This window comes from Acanthopagrus latus, chromosome 7 (genome assembly GCF_904848185.1).
Source record: "Acanthopagrus latus isolate v.2019 chromosome 7, fAcaLat1.1, whole genome shotgun sequence".
Taxonomy (NCBI): domain Eukaryota; kingdom Metazoa; phylum Chordata; class Actinopteri; order Spariformes; family Sparidae; genus Acanthopagrus; species Acanthopagrus latus.
In genome coordinates, this window is record NC_051045.1 from 15,978,388 (window position 1) to 15,999,089 (window position 20,702).

At 40.8% G+C, this 20,702-nt stretch overlaps 1 protein-coding gene and 1 long non-coding RNA gene across 2 annotated transcripts; one reads left to right on the top strand and one right to left on the bottom strand.

Annotated features, from left to right (window-relative positions):
* Positions 1-12,404: 12,404 nt before the first annotated feature.
* LOC119023455 lies at positions 12,405-14,233 on the top strand. The gene is made up of 3 exons (XR_005076266.1): positions 12,405-12,519; positions 12,673-12,826; positions 13,642-14,233. It is a non-coding gene; the product is annotated as an uncharacterized LOC119023455 (long non-coding RNA).
* A 2,495-nt stretch (positions 14,234-16,728) lies between these two features.
* LOC119023526 (probable E3 ubiquitin-protein ligase DTX3) lies at positions 16,729-19,988 on the bottom strand. The gene is made up of 3 exons (XM_037105538.1): positions 19,576-19,988; positions 18,250-18,467; positions 16,729-18,087 (listed from the first exon to the last, which is right to left on the bottom strand). The coding sequence occupies exons 1-3, from the start codon at positions 19,879-19,881 to the stop codon at positions 18,009-18,011; spliced, it is 603 nt and encodes a 200-aa protein (XP_036961433.1). The 5' UTR covers positions 19,882-19,988; the 3' UTR covers positions 16,729-18,008.
* Between the last annotated feature and the right edge of the window lie 714 nt (positions 19,989-20,702).

The following is a 20,702-nucleotide window of genomic DNA, read 5'->3' on the forward strand; positions in this document are numbered from 1 at the left end:
CGCACTTGTCCAGCAGTAAAGCACGTGGTGGTCTAAATGTACCAAATTTGAAATTATATTACTGGGCTGCACAACTACACGGAGCAGTAGAATGGTCAAAACAAAACAAAGAAACAACATGGCTATCTCTAGAGCAAAATTCGTGCCCTGGAGTCTCACTACAAGCATTACCATTCTGCTCAAATGAGATATGGACAAAGTATAAAATTTCAAATATCTGGATGAAGTGCACACATAAGGTTTTAAATTCTGTAAAAAAAATAATAAACGCACCACAGTCTATATCTAGGGCAATGAAAATTTCCGAGATAATAGATTTCAAACCTAGACAGTTTGACTCAAGATTTAAAGAATGGGAAAATAAGGGGCTTATTTTTATTGAGGACTTATTTGATGGTGATACCCTGAAGTCATTTAACCAATTACAGGAAAAATTTGGTTTGATATCCACAGATTTCTACAGGTTTTTGCAATTGAGAAGCTACCTGACCTCACATAAAGAATGGCAATCTCTTACATCACAGCCTTCTGATTTAGAAGTTTTCTTCATCAAGATGATAAAGAAAGGGGATGGTAAAAAAATAGTTTCACATCTATACAAATTACTACAGACAAGTGTGGCGGGGGGCTCTCTTGGAATAAGGGAAAAGTGGGAACTAGAAATGAATGTGGTGATTGAGGACCAAATTTGGGAACAAGTATGTGAGAATGGACATAAACTGACCAGCAGCCCCACATGGAAAGAATTCATATGGAAAGTGAATCTCCGCTTTTTCAAAACTCCATTTATTATCTCCAAATTTGACAAAACAAAGACAAACCTTTGCTGGAGACAATGCGGACAAATTGGAGATCACACACACATTTTTTGGGATTGTCCTAAACTGAAGATGTACTGGGAGGGGATCCAGACGGAAATTTCTAACATTTTACAAACAAGTATAAGGAATGACCCGCTGGTCTTTGTTCTTGGAGTGCTTCCCTGTGACTTTTTATGTAAAGAAAAAATTTATCTACTCAAAATCATCATAATGGTGGCAAGAAAGATGATAACTATGTCCTGGTGTAAGCCATTACCCCCGACTGTTGATCAATGGAAAGACAGACTTCTTAGGGTATACACAATGGAAAAAATAACAGCAAAGCTCAACCTTGACATGGCCTTATTCAAGAGGAGGTGGAACCCATTAATTACTTACTTTGGACTAACATTACAGGACACCTAGATGATTTAGCATAGACACCTACAGGACTGGACCCTCAAGAGTAAAAGGGTGTATTTCTGTTTTTATTATTTCATTTCATGAGTATCAATCACCATGGAAATTCTACTCAATTTGTTTTTTTTACATAATTTATCAATATTCTTACTATCCTATTTTATTTTTCAGACCTCTGACACTGTCATAAACATATGGAATACCCTTGCCGATAGGTTCTCAGTTCATGTTGTTCCTATTTTTGTTTTTTTTTTTCTACTTTTTTACAGATATGGAACAAAAAAAATGTAAAGCTTTTAACAAGAATAATTTTGTAAGTGTGTTTAAGTATGTAAAGCTTGAAATATCAATAAAAACATTTGTTCAAAAAAAAAAAAAAAACATACACTAAAACATAGTACAGCGGTACATCATGAATACAGATGAGTGTCTATTATTTCACCTTTTTTTTTTTTACTCTTTTTTATAGGTTTGAAAAATATTGCATTTGGCTATTGAGATGCCTCTTAATACGTAATATTGGCTGTCCTCCAGTTCTCACACATCATTACTAAATATTGATTTTGATATATAACAGTCATCTGAGCTTGATAACAAAACTTTTCTACATTAAAAAAAATGTTAAAATCTGATCTAGTTTAAACCCTTTTACTTCTGACAGTGTTGTAATGGAGGTGAACAGATGTCTCCAGAAGTGTATCACTTCAATCATCTCTGTAGGAAGTGAGGTGCTCATCTTTTCCACTCTATCAGTGCTAATAATTCCTTTAACAGACTCCGTGTCACTGCATGCATGCAGAGCATGTCTCATTAAGGAGGGAGCACATTTAGATCGCGATGGAAGGATGGTTGGGGGATTACTGTCATTTTCCATTACTTCAACCCTGAACTAAGATCATAGGCGGTGATGATCAGGGAGTTATTATCACAGACTGAGAGCAGGGAAACGTGTCAGTCAGATGTGTAATTGACAAACGATTACCGTGATGAGCATAATAATAAGTATGACAGACAGGAAAGTTTTCACCACCACTTACAATGTATAATATCTACTCAGCTTAATGTAACAAAAAACTAATTATGTGTTAATTATGTCATTGAAGGCAATGACAAGTACGGCAAAGGTAATGAACATTTTCCTAGATAGATAGATAGATAGATAGATAGATAGATAGATAGATAGATAGATAGATAGATAGATAGATAGATAGATAGATAGATAGATAGATAGATAGACTTGGCACACAGTCATCCTTACAGGTTGTTGGAAATCTTCACAGCCTCTCCATCTCTTCTGAAGATGCACCAGGCTGCTGCTCTCATCTGTCTTCAAACACACCACATCTGGCCAGTACCAGCTGCAGAGGTGCCTAAAACTGGCCTGATGCCACAGTTTGTAGCAGGGGTGCCATACCAGCTGACCCATGTGCCCTCACACTGCCTCTCCTTCCAGTGCTACAGACTCTGAATAAAGCTAATAAGCTCTAATGACACTAAACAGTGACTGATGTCTACACAGTTGAACAATATTGAATCACACCACAAAGAAGGTAAGGTTAGTAAGGTCTCGTAGCCGTGCTTGTTTTGCACAGTAAAGATGAACATGTTAGATTGTATAGCAGGTCATTTTATCCCAACCAGATCGGCTGAAGGAAAGTTGGTACTATACACTTTGGTAAACCACAGATATGTTAAAACTTTACATTCCTTTATGTTGCAACTTTACGTATCTTCAGGTTCAGTTTTCAATTTTACGGTCTGGTTCAATTTAACCACTTGTTTAGGGTGAGGAAACGATCTTCTTTGGCCTAAAATACCTGCTTTGGTGGCCACACAAACCCACCTAGAAATTAAATATATCCAAAATTTGTGACACTTACAGATGTTAAAAGTCGGCGACTTTGTTAGCAAACTAGCAGACATGGTGCAACATTAGCTATTATTTGGAGTGTTTATGTTGACCTCATGAAATTAAGTTCAACATTCACTCTCCTTTTAGCTGTTTTTTGCTCTCCAGCAAATGCTTCACTATGTGCACCCACTGTTTCTGTTTGCTATTTGGTGCAGAGCATGTAGTGAATAGTAGGTTTGTGTGGAGTATAAAACCAGAAGTGAACTGAGAGCTCAGTAGAGCTAAAGGGAGCAGCAGAGTTGGGTTCAGACCTTCAGGTTCATGGAAAGTACCTGATTGCAGCACTTTTAATGTAGGCATAGTTTTTCACTGAAATAGATGATTTTTTATGGTAAAATAAAATAAAATGCACCCTTATGCAACTACATCTAACAACTTCTAACAACAGCAAGATTTCTTGGTAGATGATCCTGAGAAAAAATGTGCACTGGCCTGGTTGGCAAATTTTAATTTAAACAGAAACAACTGATTTCAATGTTTCAACAACATGCATTGAAATGTTAAGAAATTGGCGTGACGTCGTTGAATCTGAGCTGTCCCCAGTTCACAAACCTCTTTGTTAAAAAAAAAACACACATACATAAAAAAAAGAAAAAACAAAAAAAAACACTTGCTGCTAAAAACAGCATGAATCATGGGATGTCAGTGGGTGAAGCACCTGAGGTAGGAGCTGACATTGTGCACATGCAGGCACACACACTGGGTGCGAGGACATGTAAATGGGCCACATACGCTGCTAGTCGTTGTAAATTAGGCCAACATCTGGACAGGCACAGAGAGTTCAATTGCCCACTCAGCTGTGGCTTGTACCTCGAGGGCTCGGTTAAGGAGAAGTGGCATCATGGCACAGTCCAGTGAGCTTTCAGGGGCCACCCTGCCATGTTGTTAAGACTTTGCCATACGCAGCCACCTTAGAAAAGTTCTTTGTGTCCAGTGCAAACAGTGGGTCACTGCTTGGTCATGGAGGGCATTTAAGTCACACAAAGGCTGTAAAACACAGTGGATTAATTCTGAAGCGCACACACGTTACACTAATCAAAATATCAATCCACGTCAGAAAATTAAATTCACAAGAGTGCTAACATCATTATCTCCCTGGTGACATTTAAATCAATTAATTCAAAAATCAAGATTGATGGTGGAAGATGCTCCCACAGGCATTCTCCTTTAGTTACAGTGATAAGATTCTCGTTCGAAGGATATGTGCAACCAAAAAGCAGAGAAAAATGGATAAGAGCAGCGAGTTCAGGACAATGAGTCAGTGTTCAGGCTGGACTGGACAGTTTTTCTGGACGGTGGTGGTGTACAAAGGGTGATCTGAGGGGAGTAATGCGGCTCTGAGTGGGCTGCCCTCAGTGCCGTTGTGTAATATTAACATCATGTTCTGGATCCTCAGATAACTCTGCCAGGACACAACACAGCAGCACATTCCAGACGTAACCCTTCACTCCATGTCTCCTGTGTGTGGGCAGACAGATTCAAATCTACCATGTTGTTGGAAAAAAAAAACTGTTCTTGAATGCTGCAGTGAAAATTACACGGAGCCATCGACATGCATCTGTGCAGATACGAGCTAATCTTTGATTACTGATGAGGTGTGATGATGTGTCGAGTCCTGCAGTGCTCTCTCTCTCTCTCTCTCTCTCTATCTCTATCTCTCTCACATGCGCACACACACGCACACACGCACACACACACACACACCAGATTCTCTGCCTCTGCCGCAGTGCAGGGCAGGGCCAGAATATCTAAACCCATCAATTCCCAATTCACCCAGTTTTGCACTCAAATCATGGGTGGAGTATAACACAACATTCATATTATCTCTTTTTTCCTTACAATCTCTGTACAAGCAAACAGTGGCAGAAAAATACATTGATTTTTTTTGTTTTTTTAATGAGGCTCTTTGCAGATGCCCAGTCTCGAGGGAAATATTAGACCGAGATTTAAAGATGAGTGTTTATGCATTCATGAGAAAAACTCAAAATATTCTCTAAACTGCAAATGATCATTTCACTTGTTGATGACTCGAATAAAATCCTCACCCTGCAAACACATCCACGCAGCACCGGCGTCGGACCACCTGAACAGATCCTCCCTCTGATGCAGAAGCTCCTCCAACACCACCACCACCACCACCACCACCACCTCTCTGTGTGACCCCTGACCCCAGACTCCCGCCTTGTGGCTAAACCTACGGCTCCCCTGGAGCTCTCTCACTCGACCTTGTGTTTCTCTAGCGGCACCACCAATGAGCTCAGTCAAATGTGAACAATTGAATAATGTTCCCTGTGGCCACAGTGAGGAAAGAACAAGTTGTCTCTCTGAAACTAACTGTGGTTGTGTTTTTCTTTTTTCTTTCTTTCTTTTTTTTTTTTTTTTGTTTAGTTTAAAAATTTTTTTAAAAAAATTAAAAAGGAATCAAGAAATTGCTCCATTGTTTTTAGGATGCATCCTTATGCATTAACTGGGATGGGTCGGAAACGTGTCTGTGGCACAAGTCATACAAATTGAGCAGATGCCGGCTGGATGAGTAATCATCGGTTTATTCTAATCCTTATACTCTATTTGCGGGTTGGGGTTAGCATTGCCTCTGGTGTGTCTTTACTTGCTCCTGTTTGTCAGAGGAGCAATTTTCCTGAGTCTCGTTTACAAGAAATGGGAGGCATTTGTTGGTGGGAAATAAAAATGTGGACACTTTTTTTAGAGGATGTTATGTTGTACATGCCTGCAGCAAATTTTTGTGCTTAGTTTGAACCTAAAACGACCGAAGTCTGGTGCGATACAAAACGTTGTCACATGTCACATTTTGCACAAATCCCCTGTTTATATATAATGTGAAAAATCATCCCTATATTTCTGTGAGTGCATTTGTGTTTTACATTGTGTCTGTGACTCTCTCCTGCACATTTCAAACAGAGGATGTTCCTGACACTGAACCTTACATCCACTACATAAACAACGTAGACACACACAAACTGAACATGCTCTGTGTCCTTCTTTGTGATCACTGGGCAACCGCACACAAAGGCCGGGGCGTGCTCTGCCGTACACAATGTGACAGTGTCTGAGCACGAGGCTCTACCCTTAACACACTCACACACACACATAGAAACACACACACACATACACTCACAGCCGATTTGGCTACAGGCCACATCCTGCGTGTGTCTGCACAAGCCAAAATATCATTGAGACATCCAGTGCAGTGGCCAAACGCGCCGTCCCCTCAGCTGCACCAGTGGAGACATAAGCGGGGCCCGATGCTTTGTCCTTCATGCTGATTAAAATGTTAGATTAGGTCAGCTGCAGCAGACTGAGTGCACAGCAGCGATAATTACTCCATAATTACACCTAAATACACATTGTGTCTCTGCTGTGTTTCACCCCCCCTGCATCATTTTACTCTTTACTCATGTGCAAAAAGCATCACAATTCAGATCTGACCGGTTACGCTGATGGATGAACCTGCTCTATAACTCAAAGTGAAGACATCAGCGACCATTAAAAGGACCAGTGCATTCTTCCAAACAGAGCCGTCAGTGATCAGCGTGCATGCATGTGTGCAACTGTTATCCCTGAGGTCCCTGAAGCTATGTGAGAGGAGTATTAGCAGTGGGGGGAAGGATGGAGACAGACAAAAGGGAGGCTACTGCAGACAGCACTCTGCTCTTTTTTTTTTCTCTCTCTCTCTCTCCGCCACTCCTCTTTAGGGAACCATGGCTACAGGCGGGAGCATGTGCCTTTAGTGGTTTGAGGGAGTGTGAGGTGTGTGTTCGGCTTAGTCCGGGATGCAAGAGGGACCAGAGTGCCCTCCCACTGAGCAATAACTCTCCTGCTCTTGCCTGTGGGGGGGTGAGGGGTGGAAAGAAATAAGGATCTGGGGTGTGAGCAAAGGCCGAGGAGGAGGATGTTTGCAAAGATGGGAGGATATCTTCAATAGCTCCGAACCTCATCTGTATTTTATTCCAAAATGAAGTGGACTTTGAAGAGAGAAGGGCTTCATGTTTGCCCTGCTGCAACAGATCTGGACAGTGGAGTGGTAAAGCAGGGTGGATCCAAGAGGAACACTGAGCAAAGCAATGACATTGATCCCTTGTGACAGGGGAGCTGTAAAAAGCACTGAGAATACACACACTACAGGGATGTTCTTGCATGTACATACTCAAAAGGGGAACTGAAGCATAGAGCCAATGCATGATTACATAAGCACTGCACTGGGAAGAGGTCTAAGTTGCAGCGAAGATGCGCCGAACAACCTATGAGGGAACAAGAGAGAGGCTTATATGGTCACGCTTCCTGGCAAGGCTGTGTTATTAGTGTACTTATTTAACTGGCATGTGCTGATCTGCAACAATTTTAGTGCAGGGACATGTTGTCATGACAACGACAGGTAGCACATCTGTGATAAAAGCATGCTTCCTGACAGAGGCAGGCGCACAATGCATGGATTTCTCTGAGAGAGACAGTTGAGCTGCATTGACGCCTTTTCAAAAGAAAATGCATCAGTCCCGTTTTACCATCTCGCTGCAGTGTGCATCGTCTTGTCTTACGGCGTAACAGAGGTGTCAAGAGCCTGGTGGAGATTTATTATACAAGCCTCAGTCACCGACTCGCAGCGGTATTTTCAGCAGCACATGCACAGACACCAAAGCAACACTATGGCACACATGAGACAGTTGATGAGCTCAGTCAACAGAGTCCCGCGTGCCTGCATGGATTTGGCTTCAAGCTCACTGCAAACATGAGCATCCAGGCCGTCTGTGTTCAAGGGAGAAGAAAACAATTAGCAGACGTTAAGCTGGAGTTTAGAAGGTCATGACATTTCTAGCTAACTGTGGAGCTATCACACTTGTGCTAAAGCTGTAAAATATTCACTTTGCAAATCTCAAATTTAAGAGATGAATGTGTTACAACTTTGCCTTGACCTCCAACAGATTCACTGTTGTCAAAGCAGCAGACTGCAAAGTGCAGCATTAATACCAAGACAGCAACGCTGCATATCAGACAGTATTTTAAAGTGTAACTTCACCATTTTTACACATTAAAGTGTGTTTACAGTATTCTAACACAAATTACCGCTTTAGCCTCAGTAAACCCAGCTCTGGATCCGGGGTTCGATTGACGAACTTTATGAGTTGGCAGGGGAGTGTTTCTGTACTTCCCCGCCTTGCATTCTGTATTACACTTATCATACAAGCCCCGATTGGCTTCTTGACCAAAGCCAGGCTCTATGTGGGTTATGCACCATCCTATTTAAAAAGATGGAGAAGTGAGTGCTCTGAGATAAAAGATAAGTTTTTAATCAATGCATGGGTAGATGCTGGAACGCATAGTCTGTTACTATGCAACACATCAGCAACAGAGATATTCCTGCGGAGGATTTTCATCCAGCCTCCGTCTGTGTCCTCCCTCCCAAAGCTCTTTCTTCTTTTTCCCTGTGTCTTCTTCCTCTTCTCTTTGACTTACACATTCCTCGGTTTTTGATTCACAGCTGTCTTTGATAAGTAAATATGCATTTCTTCCCCTGTTGCCATCCTTCCTGCCTTGATACTGACTGTAGACGGCTTAGAGTCACCTTTGTGACAGGAATCAGTATGCTACACCAGTAATAATGAAATGCTCTCTCCCTCTTCTCCGACTCACTCTCTCGCTAATTACTGAGATGGCGTTTGATGTTTGAAAGAGCCCTTGTGTGTAGATCCACACTGTTTAACAAATGTGTTACATCATTTTACTGCGTGTTATGCTGCCATTTCACGATTGTTTTGTGTTATTTGGTTTCAAAACAATTCTCCACTTGTACAATGTAAAGTGACAGATTAAACTCTACAGTATAGGTCCATATGATCATATATATATATATATATATATATATATATATATATATATATATATATATATATATATATATATATATATATATATATATATATAAATTAATTAATTATTTTTTAACATTTCTGATAATTCAGGTAAAATTTAGTGAGGTTACCCTGTCAGTTAGCCTAGCTGGCTGCTAAAATAAAGCTGGCTATATAGAATTTAAATCCCTATCTACCAGGTCAGAGGTCAGATATTTACTGCTCACTTTCGCAAGATGATGTAAGTCAGTTGTTTTCATTTTTGGCAGCTCTTACAAGCAGAGTGTAAAAGAGTGTCATAGCAACCTAACTTTAGCATGTGGTTAGATTCAAGATTCAAGACTCAAAGTGTTTATTGTCAAATGCACAATAAAGAAACGTGCTCCATTATGCAATGAAATTCTTCCTTTGCTGTCCACACTGTAATAAAAGAAATATATAGATCCGAAATGTACACTATACAAAGTAAAACACTTTTAAAGCACTTTTACACATGGCACATGTGATAAATAGAAAAGCAGCAACAATAATAATAATAATAACAATAAAACAGTGCAAACCTGAAAATTGTGCAGTTATGCATGTGCAAAAAAATGTAAAATGTAAACAGTAGGGACAGGGACATAAACTCTTATCTGATGTTTAGGAGTCTGATGGCAGTGGGGAAGAAAGAGTTATTTAGTCTGGTGGTCTTGGACTCAACACTTCTGTACCTCCGGCCTGAGGGTAGAAGTATGAGCAGTCTGTGCTGAGGGTTGGTGGGGTCTTTGAGGATGGAGACAGCTCTCCTGTGGACTCAGCGGTAGTAGATGCTCTTCAGAGAGGGCAGTGGAGTCCTGGTGACCTTCTCTGCAGTCTTTACCGCTCTCTGCGGGCGTTTGCGGTCCATAGCAGAAGTACTCAAGATGAGCTCTCAACAATGCAGTTGTTGAAGTTGCTGAGGATCTCAGGCGACAAAACTTTCTCAGCCTTCTCAGAAAATACAGCCGCTGTTGGGCCCTCTTTACCAGCTGCATGGTTTTGAATGACTAAGTGAGAGCATCACTGATGTGGATGCCCAGGTATTTGAAGCTGCTCACCATCTGTACTTCAACCTCCCAGATGTACAGTGGCCGATGAGGTCTTCTCTTTTTCCACCATCATCTCTTTCGTCTTGTCCGTGTTGAGAGTGAGGTTATTGTCCTCACACCATGACACCAGACTGGCCACCTCCCTCCTGTGGGCCACTTCGTCCCCGCCAGAGATGCATCCTATCACTGCGGTGTTAGGGTGTTGTCTTTGAGGGAGGTGGCACAGCCGTAGGTGATTTTTGTGAAGTCTTATTTCCAGTCACAGATGGTGGTGTGCAGACAGTTTGTCAGGGGTGACTGTGTAGAAGGCGGAGCTGTAGTCCACAAAGAGCGTCCTGATGTAGGAGTCTTTATTTTCCAGGTGGGAGAGGGAATAGTGGAAATCCACAGAGCCCCTACGTACAAAAATGAGCAGTAAACTATTAACACTATATACAAGCAAGCTGTGAAAAGTGACGTATTCTTACTAAGTTATGGAATAAAAAAAACAAAGAAAGAGTTATCTCTATCAAATAGATCACTGTTAACTAGCTGCATGTTATGACCCTCTTTTACACTCAGTGCTTAGAAAAATGAAAGTGACTGAAAGACTCACTGTCTTGTGAAAGTGAGCAGTACAGCTCAGAGATTTGAATTTTGTGTGTGTCATGTTATGTTTTATGTGTTTTAGGAGCCAACTAGTCCAGCTGACAGGCTAACCTCCCTATTTGAAAGTCTAAGTTATCATAAATGATTTTTAAAAATTATAAAGACTACATACAAAATGAACGATAAACCATTAAAAATATCTTCAAAGCAAGAAGAAAATAACAAAGTACCAACATAACTATAGACTTTCACTACAAAATTACATGCAGTTTGTAAAGCGAATACATACCACAAGTGGAGAATATTCACAATCTTGCAGATCATGAAATTAACAAGGCAATCTGGGACTTCAATTCTGTTTGAATTTGAACATGAATTTTATTTTTCTAACCTTCTCTCAAGATTTCCTCTTTCTTATGGGTTCCTATACGCTCTTTGTGTAACCTGACCTGTTTTTCCAGCTACAAATAGCATACCAGCTGGGCTATGAATATGAAAATATATTTTTTGACTCACACCATTTAATGTATCATACGAGGACACACTGTGGCAGGAATGGATACTCGGACAACATCTTCAACTCTTGCTATAATTATCTGACATGATTAAGCTTTCTGTTTACTCTTCTGATTCACAGCTAAACTGCTGAGTGAGCTGGTTGTTGCCATGAGGTGCAGCTGTTCCATCTGCTAAGTGTAAGAGCTCCTGCTTTTCCCTATCCCTCTGGAAGTGTGACGTCCCCGCATCAACAAACCACAGGTGAAGCAAGGTGCCCACTTCATGACCACAAGGATTTTCCCCTTCTTCACACACTTAACCTTGAGACATTTAGAAAACAACTGCTATGCGAGCGATATTACATGTCTGATAGCTCTGTAGGTCCATCCTGATCTTCTTTGGTCTCTGCTCAACCTGGATTATCGTGCGAGAAGTAGTTACATCACATGTGGGTAAATAAAATCTTTGTGTGGCCCACAATAACTGTCAGCAAGTGCACTCAGCTGCAGCACAGATTGCTTTTTCAGCCTACTCTTTGGCACAGCAAAATAAAATCTATGATTGTGCAAGCGCACGATTTTTCATGAGGCGCTCCAGTTTTATATTTACACTGTAAATTCAACATGAAGCCTGGAAAGCTTGCACAGGATCGTGTCTGAGCCAAATTGTTTATATAATAATGACGCTTCCTGTCTCGGAATTAGGTAATTCTTTAAGAAAAAAAAATGGTTAACATGAATTACACTAGTCCTTCTTCTCTGCTCTACAAGAGTAAGTAGATGGGGATGAAATTTAGAGAATAATTCGCGTCAGCCCATCCTGTCTCTTAATTCTGCTTTGTATCGGCAAAGGCAATAATCTGATGTGAAAATCTGAAGGTGTAAGTTACTGTAGTGTAAATCGCCTCCATACTATGTTGCCTATCTTCAAACCGGCATCAGTCGGTGTCAAAGGCGATGTTCTATCCCAGTCTGATGTCTCTCAACTATAAAATACCAATTGCATTAAAACCCCCCAACTGCATTTAAAGAACAGATTCTTTCACTACCTGTGGAGACATGATGACGCTGCCGGCCTCAGTGGAAATAGTTTTTCTAAACTAATGTGAAAAAAAGCTTTAGACAGCTGATGCAGCCGTTGAGAAGAAAGACAGACCTTGGTTGAGATTCTCGTTTGTAAAAATGTCAGGAAGGTCATGCTAGTTGCCATGACAGCCACAGCTAATTGCACTTACATGAGGCAGTCTGAGAGTGGATGGCCAAGGCTGAGGATGCAGACAGGAAGGACAACAAAGGAGTTTGGCATTCCTCAAAACACCAAGAAAATATCTACTAGACTGTATCTGCAGGAGTTTTCCTTCAGTTCTTGTTGAGTATTTTCATGCTGCTGCACAGCCCGTTACTACATTTTGATATATTGAACAATAACACTGATATAAGCATGATAAACAACCAATAGCAACACTGCTCCTGATTTATGGAAAGGTAATTACTGGACATTGCTTTAATCTTCTCTCACAGAGGACAGATGATGGAGCTGCTATTCTCATATCGAGGAGAAGCTCGCCTGTCGCTAATGAAGAACAGCTTGAGCAGAGCCTTCAATCTGTGACGCTGACAACCAAGCCAAAGACCCCAAGAGTTGCCAGCTCTGCTGTTGTGTCCTGTCGGCGAAGTAAGTCAGTAAATCTGTCAGCATTACTAAGAAAAGCAGAGGGTCTGTTCTGCTAAATCAGGCAGACAAAAAGCCATGTAGCCCCGACTATGAATCAGAGAGCAGAATGTGAGAAACTGCCTCAGCACATAACACACACACACATACACACATGCTCGAGTATTCACCAGTGCATATCCTTACATACTGTATGCACAGATGCAGTCAAGGGCACACAGACAAAAGCCACAGAAGCACAAGCACCCACACACCCACCTTCACTTTACTGTTCTTAAGCAAACAGCCTGCGGCTCAGTGAATGAGCATGTCAGCGGTGTGGGCTGACATTCTGTCACACAAAGAAGTGTGTACGGAGACAGATGCCTCCTCAGCCTCCTCCTGTCCATTTATCTAACATACAAGCACAGCCTGAAATATCCCTCTATGAGTTGAGATTTTTAATTCAGGGAAGCGGAGAGTCTTTATCTTTGTCAACACTGGCATTAAAAAGAGGAAACTGGGTGAAGATATAAAAAGAAAAAAACCTTCAAACGTATGCCGAAGTAGGCTACGTTTGGTGGAGTTCCTCATTACAGTGAAAGGGTAGACGAAGAGGAGCGTGCCCTGCCCCCAGATAGACAGAAATATCTGCGATCCGGTGGCTTTAGCACCGGAGGATGAGAGGATGAGGAGGCAGGCAGGCAGGCAGGCAGGCGAGGTGCCAGGGTTCTCCCCACAGCCAGAGACACTCTAATTAAGGAGCACAGTGGGGAGAGGGGGCGAGAACAACAGCTCTGCATTGTCACATAATGATTTTCTTATCATCTATTGTACAGGAAACACTGCACATCTCTCATCTGATGGGTGCGCACGGCTGTGTGCTACTCAGGAGCCTCTCCAGAGCGGCCGTCTAGTCACACCCAGAAAGTCTTGGTGCTATTTTCAGCGCCTGCCAGGAGAGAATACTCAAGGCATCCTGCCACGACAGCGCAGAGCGACGTTTGATGGTGATGGAAATGGGCTACAGATGCATCCGTCTTAATCCGAACACTGAGAGCTTATTTTCACCCTGTCATTAATCCATTTTGTAGAGGAGGCTTGTCACTGGACATTTACATTGATGCATGTTTAATCCGTCCACAATATTGCTCTGCATAATCATTGATACATATTTATATCTTGGGTTACATTACTTTAACCCACATGTCCAGATGGACAATGACAGGGAAGGGAAATACCCACAGAGAGGGTCAAAGAGTCATTGCATTTTAATATAAATCGTGGACTCAAGGCTCTACTTGCAAACCGAGACAAGATACAGCATCATATTCAAATAATTAATAATCAAATTAAAATAAGATTTATTGGCAGGAATGTTTAAAGATTTGATATGTAAGAACTGTAGTTGAAAACGTTTTTAAAAAATGGACAATTATCAACAAAATGTGAAGACTATCTATTAAAGTTGGCATGCTGACCAGCTAGCCCTGCCTGTCCCAGTCCAAAGCTCCTGTGCCAACAGTGTGAACGCTAACACTCCTCTATTGCCCTTCGCTCCCAGTCTGGACCATTAGGTGCATGGCTAACCAAGCTAACCAGCTGACGACAGCTACAGCAGCAGTTAGCTCATACTCTGGTGATATGCTGACCCCTCTTTGTTTTGAGCACAGCTCCAACAACTGGCCAATTTTCACATATTGCACCTTTAAATGACATTATTGCCAAAGCTAAATGTCATCTTATTGAATGATTATTTTTTAAACAAGAAAACTAAGTAGATAATCACAAAGTAAGAGCATATTTTATACATGCAAACGTTTAATCACTTAGAAACATTTGGTATTGAGCTTGTTTCTCTTTTTTACCATATTTAACATTGTGCTTTTCTCCCCACATTCTGTAGATAAGGCAGTTCTGAGAGAGGAATAAATCCACAATATATATTATTCATTTTTTTCTAAGAAAATATCCTCTAAGGCATTTTGTGCTATCGGGCACTCCCAACAGTTTCTAAGTGCAAAACCACTGTTGTAAAAACAAATCCCAGGTCTGTAGCTCTTTTGCGTGTTAACTGGGGACACACTCATTACATCATAGCAATGTTATGTGTTGAAAACTTGTACCTTGAAATAAACATGTATGTAACACTATGATCCGACCCTCAAGAAACAAGTGATAGAGGGGCGGAGCGGCAGAGACAGAGTTCACCCCATTACAAGACACAGTAACATCAAAATGATTTTCAAGCTATTATTTTAATGTTGCTTTAAATCCCATTATTTCTCACAGTACAGTAATGGGTGAGATTATGTCTCAACCCTTCTGATGCCAAAGTAAACCCTGATTTTATTTCAGTTTAATCAAAGCTGCATTTTTTTTATATACCTGAAGACTACAGCCAGATCTGAGGATGTCTTCCTATGGAAACAGCCTCTCACATTAAAGATTTCACATTCAAATGTAGGTTACATTCACTGAACTGTAAGCAAATTATGTAGTAGACATGTTGTATTTTCGCAGCGCCTCTCTGCATCGTAGGTACTTTCAGTGCTCCATTGTCCTTTTTCTCAAACTTACAAGACACTTGAGGCAATTTTCTATTTTTTGTCACTCTGAGACACTTTTTTTGTCAAACCTAAAAGAAATATCATCACAACAAATCACAACAAAATATACACGGATGTAATGAAGTGCATGTGAAGTTGTATCAGGTCATGCTGTAGGTGCTTTTCATTAGCACAATACAGCAAAAAGGGGCAGAATTGGCAGAGAAAAGAGGCCATAATTTATAGACGCTTAATAGAAAACTGTTAAAGGGACAAGAGAGGAAATGGATGAATTGTGGGAGAAAAGGGGAGAAGAGGGAGGTGGTGGTGCGGTGGTGATCCATTTGACCAGATGGGTCCTGGGCTGCTTTGTGAGAGCAGCAGATGCCCTGAGATCTTAGGCCACAGAAATGCCCCCAGCCACTAAATACCACAGCACTAAAGAGGCCGAGTTCAGTAACTCCGCCTTATCACATGTGCACTCTTTCTGATGGAGAAATATAGGTTAAAGGTTTTTTCATCATTCTATAAGCGCGTGCTGGCGGCCCCCCGAGAAGAAGATCAGCTGGATACTGAGTAGTAACTTGGTAAATGTGTGCCTATACGAGTGCGTGGTGAAAAACAAAAACAGAGCTGATGGCTCCTTCTTTGCTGCACGAAAAGATATCTAAGGCAAAAAGTCTTCCCTATTTCCATCTTTATTTACACTAATGATAGCTGGGACACTTGTTACACATTCAACATTCACTCAACTAAAGATGAGCTGTGAATTCTTCTCTTTTGCAACCTTTAAATTAAATCTGCCTCTATCTGTGCATGCTTTCACCACAACTCAGCTGTAACATCACCCGCACTGCCATAAGAAGCACAGAGATGATCAGTTCAGTGTGGTCCGACACAAGGTATGAAACCTGTTCTGTACACACAGTACAGTGTGAGCTGCCGCTGTCAAAACTGCCCTGAGCACCATAGAAACACATGACTCATCATCTGTAGCTGATGCTCTGCTCTTCTCACTGACTTTGGGCGATGAGCTTTGGGAGGTGGTGTGGGTCTGTGGGTTTGTGGCGATGGTACAGCTGCATACCAATCACTCAAGTCCTCTGTGTGGAGAGCATCGCCCTCTGGTGGAGCAGACAGGTGAAATATCAATATTTTATTCTTTCATTGGTGTCAGACAATAGCACACAATGAATCAATATGGTATTAAACGTGTTGCTGGATGAGACTGATGATATTCCAAATTATGGTTTTCATCTGAATGTCCTGTGAAAACACCAAAAACAGACGATCTCAAATGTTAATCTGTGTCTGTCTTTAAAAATATGTCACCAACATCGTCTTTAGTTCAATAAAGCAGCTTCTTTCCCACACTCAAACAGGTGTACATAGTTTATTTGTTGAGGACTATATGTAGCTACAGATTTGGTGCATTAGTGAATATTTACAGCAGCACGACTGTGTGTAGGATCAACATAAAGGGTAACTTCATCAATTTTACACATTGAAGTGTGTTCACAGGTCTTGAGACGCACTGCTGATTATGTTAAAAAAAAAAAGTAGCAAAAAGCCTTTTGTGTCTCCAGAGGAAGCCGCATGTAATCTGACAAACTGCCTCCAGTGATGTGGCAAAGTTGCATTGTGGGTAATGTAGGCACCAGGTTGTGAAAAGCAGTTCACGGGTCAGGCATTGCACTCTTATAACACTGTTGGACTCATTATGGCCAGTTTAAAAACAAAACATCGAAATCCATTAACAACCAGAGATATTGCCTTTTAATTATGTTTCATCTACCACAGGACGGAACTTTTGCTACACGCTCTGGTCTGTTGTGTGGACAGAATCTGAATGTATTATATCGAACAATGTCAAGGAAGGTTTGTAGCAGTTGGAACTTGAAACATACAAAAGTAATGATATATCAGCAGACCCATTCCAAGTACATTCAGAAATGTGCAACAGCTACAGCCAATGTTTAAAAATTGCAGAGTTGTGTCTCCATTATCATCAGGATACGTCGTATATAAAATACAGCGATTAATCACTCTTTGTTGGATAGTCTATGTTGTTTTTACAGCGCCCAGCCTGTAAGCCCTTCTGCTCACTTCAGCCCTCAGGATAAGTTTGCCCGATCAAATGAAGACTGCTTTTATCACCTGTTCTGCTTCGTATGTCTGCTGTACCAGACGTTTACATTACTGATGTATGATGATTTGTAGAATGACCCCTTTATTATTTGACACTAATTTAATCTTTGACTTTTTGGACTAAATACTTGTCAATGCCGTTTTAAGTAATTTTGCATAGTTAGTTGAACAATCTTTGGTAACAATCCTACCTTAATATAAACATTATTTTTGCTTGATAGAATAAAAGAAAATAAAAAATAAGATGAGCACATTACGAGGCAGGTTATTCATCGTTTACGTACACAGGCATATGTAAAAAGTGTACATACTGTCATACTCCCTGAATTTGTGGGGTTTTTTCTTAGCTCATCTCATTAACATTTGCAAATAAAAATACAAAAAACATCACAAAATGTCAGTGATGAAGATCCCTGCCTAAGGACTGCAACAAGCGCAGACTTGAAATCAGAAACTTTGCAACAATACACAGTATTAAAATCAATTTGTCTTCTGATTGTCTTCATCCATCAGTTATCTTCTGTCACCCCTTTAAGACGAAGCTCCTCCTGAACTCTGGACAAATACTCTGGATCTGGATACCCAAAACTGGAGACAAACAAGCAAGAAAATGCCATAAGTATGCCTCTGAAACAACCAATACACTAATATACGTACTAAGTAGTATATAGTGTTTCTGATTAAGATGTGATGCAAGACAAATATAAGTCACATACAACTGAAAAGTATTTTTTTAAGCATGAGAATGACCTTTGTGGGCCACCGTCTATGTTGGTTTTGTGATGAATGTCGTTCCAGGTGATGACATTGTTGAGGCCTGTGGTAACCGAACGTCCGACGGTGAAGATGAGTTTCCTTTCAAAGGCTTTCGTCAGCAGCCTCAGGACTTTGTTGCCCTCTTCGCTGTCTGGCAGATAGGCCGTACGAGAGGTGCTGCTGTACCTCACCCCAGGGTTTGGGTGCTCAGGCTGCAACATGAGAAACATCAAAACACATATATGAACACTGATCAACAATTGTGGAGGGTTTGTGAAGACGCCTGGATCCAGATTAAATGGTGAAAATACAGGTTTTCGTGACGAACACACTGATGTATTTTGAAATATATTTGTATATTTGCAGCAGTGGGTAGAGCTCATTCTTACATCTCCCTATAAAGAATGGAACAGGGGCAGATTATTGGGGTTGCTCCTACAGTCACTCTGGCATATCTGATGATGGCACTGCATCTGAAATACCCCTACACTCAGAGAGCATTCCCACATAGAGCAGACAGAAAATTTTGGAAACTTCAAGATGCGTTTGAACAGCATCCATATATGTTACATACATATATGGATGCTGTCCAATATGTTGTCCAACATGTACCGATATGAAAACATTTTTAGAAATTCAAATGTTAACAAAGATGTTGGGAATAATTTCTAACTATTACATTTCCAGTGATGCTCCTGGTTTCAGTGCATAGATATCATTTTATACAGTTTTTTTTTTTTTTTTTTTGTTAAAGGTTTTATTTGTTAGAATAGTTGAGTCGAGTCTCATTCCCAAACTGTCATATACTGACAGTGTGGGACTGTAGGTGGGGCGAGGCTTTGTGGCCTGAAAATTATATCACAATATTTCTAGGCTATATCTTGATTCACAAGATTTAATTTAAATTTCTTACAATTACATTACAATATGTTTTACCAAATACCATCTCTGATATGACAATACTACAGGGATGACAATTAGTTATTTCACAAAATATTTACACAGTGAGATTGTTGATAAATAATCTGCAAAAATGTGGATATAATGTCAAAGTGGGTAAGGGCCAGTATTAGAAGAAGTAGACCAGACTGTAAATTCGGAAGATTACATCACTTTTGAAGTGTTTCATAGTTTGGTGACGCCATTTTGTGCACCCTAATCCAGATGCTTTAATAAGCGACTGCAAAACGAAAACAAACAGCGGCCTCTGGTGGACAGATGTGATGTGAACAGCAGCTGAAAGGTGTAGTCAGAGTACACTGACACTCGTGTCAGTATGTGGCCTATCTATTCATGTGGCCTGTTGGTTGTCAGTCTCACCCCTTGTATCCCTGCTGGGAAACTGTACTGGATCACAATAGTTCCGCAGCGGTCAAAGCCAGGCAGGCTCATCCAGCTGCGCATCACGTTCATGGTGCCGACCGGCTGGTTCCCGGTGTACTTTCCGTGGTAGGTGTTGCATATCGGACAAGCGGGCTTCGACTTGAAGACCGCGTTGATACACTCAGAGCAGAAAGAGTGGAGGCACGTCAGCGTTTTCCTCTCCTGCACTTTGTCCAAGCAAATGGCGCAGTTCTCCTCGGCGCCGTTGACTATACCGGGGTCATAGTTTGTGTTGTTTTCCATTATTTTCCGGTATGTGACGACAGTTATCTTTCCTTTTCCGTGTTTGGATGCTCTCGGGTTTCTGTGTGTCCGGAGATGTGTGACGTCAGAATAAGGGGACGTACCATGTCATTTCCACTGGGTGATGCTCCTCCATGTGTGAGGAAGTGGAGCGAATACTGACCTCTGATTGGATGGAGTTTGTTTGTAGTGACTGGCAAGAAAATATAGCTTTTTTATATATCTATTTATTTATTTGTCATGACTCTCTGTCATTGCCACTTTCCAGGAACTAAATGTGAACAAAAACGTCCGCCTGAGATATCATGAAAGTTTTATTATGTCCTACTTTGTACTGCTATTCCTTGAGCCAACATTCAGCAAGGAAGTACTGTGCTTTTTACCTCACCGCTTATCTCACAGCTAGATAACAGTGGGCCTATCTTAGATATAGATGTAAAACTATTACATGTATATAAAATACAGGAGTAGAATAACCTCCACCTCAGCCACCCACAACACAACAATACTGCTGACATGTTCATGCATTAGTAATAATCCAATAGTGTAATTTTTAATAACACTATCAAATCTGCATGATTTGGGACATTTAATATATTTTTCTGATGTCATGTAACTAAGTACATCTACCCAAATGCTGTACAATTACTGTTTTATTATATTTATATATTACATATTACTCTAAAGCTTTTGCTATTGTTACCGTACAATTTTGAGGTATTCCACTACATTTTGGAGACAAATATTGTACTTTTTCTTTCCACTACATTTATTAGATTTTAATTACTTAAGTTACTAGTTACTTTGCAAAATGCATGCTG